General features: G+C 48.4%; 1 protein-coding gene across 1 annotated transcript; it reads right to left on the reverse strand.

Annotated features, from left to right (window-relative positions):
- Window positions 1–3,017: 3,017 nt before the first annotated feature.
- Window positions 3,018–6,855, reverse strand: FZD7 (frizzled class receptor 7). The gene has a single exon (XM_060622977.3). It carries the CDS (start codon window positions 6,853–6,855, stop codon window positions 5,131–5,133), a length of 1,725 nt encoding a protein of 574 aa, XP_060478960.1. The 3' UTR covers window positions 3,018–5,130.
- Window positions 6,856–7,623: the final 768 nt, after the last annotated feature.

A 7,623-nucleotide genomic window follows, 5' to 3' on the forward strand; every position in this document is an offset into this window, starting at 1 on the left:
CAAACAGCACTTGAACCTCTATAATGACACTTACCAAGTTCTGTCTAGAAATGTAATTAGTTGCTTATTCCTCCTTGGGAAACACCCTACTCACCATGAATTATGTCACAAGTTATTCCAGGTAGACTGTCTTTCTTACTTTTATCTGTGTCCCTCTAGTCCCCTTCCAGTCCCATCAGAGCACCTTTTATATAGTGACTTCTTGAGCAGTACTTCTTGAACTGGATCACTTATAGTAAACCACCATTGTCTTAGACAAACTTCCTTTTTTCTACCACTTTTGTACTGATTGAGAAAATCACAAGTGACTGAGCTTTTTTTTCCAACCAAAGAGAATAAGAGATACAATGTGTGGTTATCAAAGACTGGACATTTTACTTTATTATTTTTTAATGTTTTATTTATATTTGAGAAAGAGACAGAGAGCGAGTGGGGAAGGGGCAGAGAGACGGAGACAGAATCTGAAGCAGGCTCCAGGCTCCGAGCTGTGAGCTGTCAGCACAGAGCCTGACATGGGGCTCGAACTCACGAGCAGTGAGATCATGACCTGAGCTGAAGTTGGACACTTAACTGACTGAGCCACCCAGGTGCCCCAAAACACTGGACATTTTAATGGTGCCCTTTTAACTAGTTTATTTTTGTATGAAATGTGAGGAATACAGATTCAGATGTAAAAAATGTCACAAATTGAAAACAGTTGAAGAAGCAAGTTTTATGAAATCAGTTTAATGCCACTAAGGGTGAAATAAGAGAAAAAGAGAATAGGCCTATGAATTAAGTCCACATTGGTGTGCTTGTGGTCTCCTCTAGGATTTCCTGGAGCCCTGTAGACCTTATTCACCACCCACATATACATATATAAAAATATACCATCTATAAATAGCCATTTGCCTTTTCAGTGAAATTAAAGATGGGAGAGTTAGAAGAGAATTTCCCAGTATAATTACAGGGCTCAAACCTACAGCTGCTGTCCTCTTATAGTTCTCCCCAAAGAATTTTTAATATCACTATTTTTTATCAAGAGCACTTAAAAAATTGTTTAATTACAAAATGTTGTCAACAGCACATTTATTTATTGCCATAATTTCCCACATACCCACTTAAAAATATTACGTGTTGCGTAGGATTATTGTGTAGAATAATTTTGGTTTATAAACTACAGAAAATTCTCACAAGTGTTTCTGCTCCTTATCTAGGGATTAACACCAAACTGCTGCCAATGTTTCAAACTCTACACATGCCCTTTCACAAGCACTCTCTCTCACATATTTTCTGCTAAGATGTGCCTCTTTAAAAATCCATGAGCTTCTAAAATTCTTAGGTAAGAGTCATCTGTGTAAGGATGCATCCCAATGTGAAAAGAATTAAACCGAACACTTTTATCTTTGCTTACAAAAAAAGCAGGTAGTAATTTATTCATACACAGTCTTTGTTCCCTCACTAAAGACCAACGCTCTTCAATCTTTGGGCGTCCTTCAGGATGAAGCAGCTCTGAAAAGAGTAAGGGGACACATTTATAGGAGCAGTCACACTGCTCTACCCACACAAGGGTCTAAGTGCCTTTAGCAGTTAATTTGTGAGCAAAAAATCCCATTGGGAGCCTTCCACCTACTCTAAAAGCAAACATTCTTAACAGGCGGTATTAGTGTGGTGTTAAAAGAGGCATGCTTTAACCTAAAAGGTGTCATTTTATGAGCAAAAACTGGATAAACCTAAAGAGACTTTAAGTCGCTATTTTTTTCCTTCCTTGAAGCCAAAATCTTCACAGATTCAGATGACCTCACACTCATTGTGATGTTCAAAACCCAGGAGGATCTTAAAAGATGCTCTGCACAGAGTGCAGCGGTGTGGCTCCCTCCTCCCGGTGAGGACTGTCACTGGTTTTCCTTCTGCGTGTTTGTAAAACACGCCAGCCATGTGAGCAAGCCTGTTAATTAAAACAAAAACGGAACTGTTTCTGTTGAGCTTTAGAACTACAGAAGCTTAGAGCTGAAGTGGGGAAGGAGAAATAGCAGCGTCCAGTCTGCTGCTGGGTCTTGATGGCTGCCCAAGAATGGAGCGACTGTTAGGAAAAGCCAGGAAATAGGCACCTGATTTAAAGAAGAGAGAAGAGTGGAAAAAAAAAATTAAAGCTAGTGAGGCTCTTGGAATTGGAAGTATTTAGAATGCCTTTATCATTTCCCTGAGGGACTGTTTAATATCAAAGTGCCTGGTTAGGAAGGCTTCTCAGTCTAATCTGATTCCAAAGTTAGCCTCTCAGACCAGAGAAAAGAATAGCTTCAGTGGCTTGAGGCCATCCTGGGGTCAGGCATGGAGTCTATTCCTGCCGGAGCTGCTGAGTCACTGCCACCTCGGGGAATCACTTGACCTCTGGTTTGGTTGACCTAGAAGGTAGAGTGAAGCCTACAGCTGAGAAGCCTCCATACTAAAGGCCCTTGCTATTAACTGGAATCATCTGACCAGCCTCCTGAACCCAAGATTTAAGAATTTAAGGATTTAAGAATTAACAAATTAGGTAAGGTGTATTAGAATACAAAAACATCAATTAAAAAGACACACACACACACACACACACACACACACACACACACACACGAAGAACTCACTGAATTCTTCCCAAGAAAAACATCACCAGAAAAGCAGACCAAAAATGTTTTCTAGTCCTCTTTCAGATATGTTCTGCACCTCTGAAGGGTCAGATAGCACCTCTCTAAAAGATGCTTATTCTGTACCTTCAGTAAGTTAATAAGTTATCCAAAGCAAGATGTGAAAAGGCTTAGGGTTGTGTGGAAGGGTAGTGTGGTAGTAGGCAGGAAGCAGCAACAACAGAAAAAAAAAAATTAAAGGATAGATAAAGCATTCATTACACTATATTTTAAAAGGCAATAAGACTTCACTAATATAGAACATCTACGTGACAGACAGATCCAATGGTGTCCCTCCACACCTTCTTTTCATAACACAAAGTTCTGTTCTTTAGCTTAAATATATATAGAAATTGTAAACTAAACATTCACTTTGTATTAAAAAAATTTATTTTGTGATCTGTACATGTGATAAAGTGGGGCTTCCTTGTAGACTTTTAAAGGAAAAACAAAACAAAAACCCAAAGTAAAAATGTATAAATACAATATATATTTTCTTACAAAAATGGGAGATTTACAAAATATACATACTGCACTTGTCTCTATTTTACAAATTTCACATGCAAGAGATATAACACAAAAGATGCCAAAAACTGTATAGTGGGAGTTTTAAATCTGACAAATGAGACCATTTTGGAAGTTTAAGAAACACAAGGTTGATGTTAACTTTAATATAAAAAGCAGCTCCACTCAAGTGAACATTACATATATAAAGTAACTTGTACTCCTGACAGTACCCTCTCTGATCTGAAAACTGTTTAAAACAGCATTTTAAAACTTGTTTTGAGAAATAGGATAGTGTTGCAAGATTGGAGGGTGGTGTCAAAGGTGGAGTAAAGGTTAGCTCCCATGATTCTCTGCTCAGCTTTAGAGCATTATGCAAAAGAATCAGAGTTCTATTATAGAAAAAAAAAGTACATGATTTAAGATTAATAAATTTAAGTCATGCAACACATTTCAAAGAACTCCAGAATTACTTTGAAGTTTACCTTCTTTTAATGACTTTCCTTAAAAATGGGACCCATGGTTTGAATTGTCCGCTTCATTCATTATCATTTCTGTAGGTCACCTCCCCACCCAGCCACACAAAAACAGGGTCAGCATACACATGATGTTTTATAAACGGATTTATGGAACTCAGACAACAGGACAAAAATGGTTCTTTACTTAAAAAAATTTTTTTTCACTTCTTTATTATGGAGGCTGAGGGTATTATTCTTTTCCTTTTATCTTGAAGGATTCAAATTGGAAGAAAATAGAAAACCTAAATGTAGGTTTATAGGAAGGAAAAAAAAAATAAAGGGAGAGATTTCCCTGAACATTTTAACAGAGCCTGTAGACAGGATCATGTGTTCTGAATTAAATTTATTTAAAACAAATACAACAAAACCCCTTGCATTTTCCTTTAGCCGAGTCAGAACCTCTGCCTGATTGGGGTATGGGAGCACACTGCCCTTCACTTTTCCTTAAAAAGGAATGTTTATCTCAGCCAAATTAACATCCAAAAGGAAACCTCTGATTTGTGCTACTTTGCCTATAAAAGTTGCTGTCTTCACAGTTATGCCTTTCCACAGGGAGACACTTTTGTTTCCTCTTTTGTCTCTTACAACAAAGACAAGGGGAAAAATGCACTCCTGTTTTGAAAAGCAACAAGTCATTACTTCTTTTCAGAGTATTAAACCAAATAAAACACCCTTCTTTCTTCCTTCTGCCTTCTGCAGGAAATAAAAAAGTAGCAGAAATACCTACTACTCGTCTCCTTTGCCTCATCTCGAAATGTTATCTTCATTTCTTTGCATCCTTACATTAGGATTCGAGGAGGCAAGCCTCTCAAGACTTCCAAATGGTTATTTTACAAGAACTTGAAAGGCGTAGGAGAGGAAAAACAGGCGGGAGGGGCCAGGGGAGGAGAGCCTGTAATGTCTGACCCTGGAAATTAACCCATCTGGGCTCCAGTTTGGCCCCAGTGAAAGGAGATTATGGTTTGACCACCGCTTGACAAGGACACCGCAGGGAGTCCTCCCTTTTCCCAACAAAGCCGCCGCCGCAGACAGAGCTGTACCTTTCACCCGGGCCTCACAGGAGTGAGGACAGGCCACTTGTCTTGCAGCAGGGGAACTGCTCACAGTCCCAGTTCAGCCCTGGAGACGGGAAGAACTCAGAGCAATCTCTGCTGGGTTCAATCTTGATAGACCCCGGTCGGCCCATACCGTACGTGATTAACATCATCGTTATCATCATCATCATGATCATCATCCTGCAAGTCTTTGCCAGAAGTCTTTTCATTCAAACCGTTTTTCCACCCAGACCTCCTTATCCAAACACACCCCTCGTCCCAAATCTACATATCTCCTCTCTCTTCCAGGTCCCTTCTCCTTGGAGGGCAAGGAGGTTACAGACACCCCCACCCCAGCAGTTCTCTCCTTCCCGTGCTTCTCCCCCTCGGAGGAGATGGGGGAAGGGAGGGTGGGGGAGGGGCCGGGGCTCATACCGCAGTCTCCCCCTTGCTGCTGTGGCTGAGTCTGTGGTAGAAGCGGCGCCACGACTGCAGAGTCTTGCCGGACCAGATCCAGAAGCCAGTGGTGATGCCCACGATCATGGTCATCAGGTACTTGATCATGAAGACAGTGAAGTCAGGGCTCATGGGCGGGAAATGGCCAGGCGGGCAGGGCACCGCGTAGCTCTTGCAAGTCTGCAGGAGCCAGGTGCGCTCCCAGTGTTCGCGGAAGGCCTGCTCATAGAAGTAGCAGGCCAGGACGATGGTCGCCGGCACAGTGTAAAGCACGCTGAAGACGCCGATGCGCACCATGAGCTTCTCCAGTTTCTCGGTCTTGGTTCCGTCGTGCTTCATGATGGTGCGGATGCGGAAGAGCGACACGAAGCCGGCCAGCAGGAAGGATGTGCCAATGAAGAGGTAGACGAACAGAGGCGCCAACACGAAGCCTCGCAGCGCATCCACGCTGGACAGGCCCACGTAGCAAACCCCACTGAGCAAGTCCCCATCCACCTGGCCCATGGCCAAGATGGTGATGGTCTTGACAGCGGGCACGGCCCACGCGGCCAGGTGGAAATACTGAGAGTTGGCTTCAATGGCCTCATGGCCCCACTTCATGCCAGCTGCCAGGAACCAAGTGAGCGACAGGATGACCCACCAGATGGAACTGGCCATGCCGAAGAAGTACAGCACCATGAAGAGGATAGTGCAACCCTCCTTCTTGGTGCCCTGCGCCACCGTGCGGTAGCCGTCTTCTGAGAAGCGCTCCACGCACACCGCGCGGTCCTCCAGCAGGAAGCCGGCCACGTGCGCCACGGCCACCATGAAGTAGCAGCCCGACAGAAAGATGATGGGCCGCTCGGGATAGCTGAAGCGCCTCATGTCCACTAAATAGGTGAGCACGGTGAAGAGCGTCGAGGCGCAGCACAGCACCGACCACACGCCCACCCAGAGACGGGCAAAGCGCCTCTCCTCTTCCTTAAAGTACATTAGGCCGTTGGCACGGCCCGGCTCGCACGGGGCGCCGCAGTCGCGCTCGCCCAGGAAGCGGTAGCCCAGGTAGGGGGGCACCTTGAGCTGACGGGGGCACGAGAAGGGGAAGGCAGAACGGCCCCTGCCGTCAGCGGCCCCCGGGGGCAGCGCGGTGAAGGGCAAGTCCGGCATGTAGGGCGCGGTGGGGTAGGCTGTGGGGCCGCCACCTGGGCCCCCGGAGCCGTCCGACGTGTTCTGGCCCACGCAGATCTCGCCGGCGCCGTGCACCGGGAAGTTCTCGCAGCGCAGCCTCTCTGGCCACTGGAAGCCGAACTTGTTCATGAGCGCTTCGCAGCCCTGGCGGGCACGCTCGCACAGAGAACGGCACGGCGGGATGGCCTGATCAAGCACCGTGCACACGGGTGCGTACATAGAGCACAGGAAGAAGCGCAACTCGGGAGAACACTGCACCTTCACCAGCGGGTAGAACTGGTGTACCTCGAGGCCCGCGTCCTCTTGATTCGTGTGGCCTAGCAGGTTGGGCAGGATGGTCTGGTTGTAGGCAATGTCCGTGCATAGAGGGATGGAGATGGGCTGGCAGAAGCCGTGGTCCGGTACCGAGATGCCCTTCTCGCCGTGGTAAGGCTGCGCCCCGGCACCGGCGGGCAGCGCGCCCAGCAGCGCAAGCACTAGAGTGCACAGGCCCAGGGGCGAGCGCGACGCGGCCGCGCCGGGGCCCCGCATCGCCGGCCACGGGTGCAGCGGCGCTCTCAGCCGGAGGAGCGCGACGAGGCAGCCGAGAGAGGCTTGGATCTGGGGAGGCGCGGCCGCGCCCGGCTCATGAGAGTCCTCCCGGCGCCGGGGCCGGGCCGTGGGCGGCGCGGAGCTGAGGGCGCTGCAGCTGGGGTGCCCGCGCCGCGTGGGCGCCGCAGCCGTCTCCGCCCAGCACTCAATCAGTCGCGGGGAGCCCAAACTCGTCTGCCTGGGCCGGGGGCGCCAAGGGGGGCGGCCTTCTCCCGCCGCGACGTAACGGTGTGGCTTTTTCTGCGGCGAGGAGCAACAAGCGTCTCCGGTTACCCTTCAAACTTCGTTCAAGTCTCTCGACCCACAGCGCACAGTAACGCACGCGCCCCCCACACCAAGTCCGGCCCGGGGCAGCCGAGAGCCCGGCGCCGCCGCCTGCTAGCCGAGGCCGCCTCCTCGGCGGTGCTGCTCCGCCTCCTCGCCTCCAGGCTCTGCTCGCCGCCGCCTCCTCCTCGTCTCCTTTTCTACTCCCCCGCTCCTTCTTCAGCCCCAAAAGCTCGGCCCCCAAGTTTGTGCCAAACGGATGATTCTCGTTCTGAGTCCGATAGGCGCCTTAGAGCCAAGAGCTCAGCTAGTTCTTTTTGGAAATCCAATTATACTGCGTCCCGAAGCTGCGAGGGCCCTGTGCCCGCGGCCTGGGCCTGGCCTCTCCAGCCTCGCGAAGCCCTGGCCCGTGAATCCCAACGCCCGCCGCCGCCGCCCGCCGGG

Source organism: Panthera onca, chromosome C1, assembly GCF_046562875.1.
Source record: "Panthera onca isolate mPanOnc1 chromosome C1, mPanOnc1 haplotype 2, whole genome shotgun sequence".
Lineage (NCBI taxonomy): Eukaryota > Metazoa > Chordata > Mammalia > Carnivora > Felidae > Panthera > Panthera onca.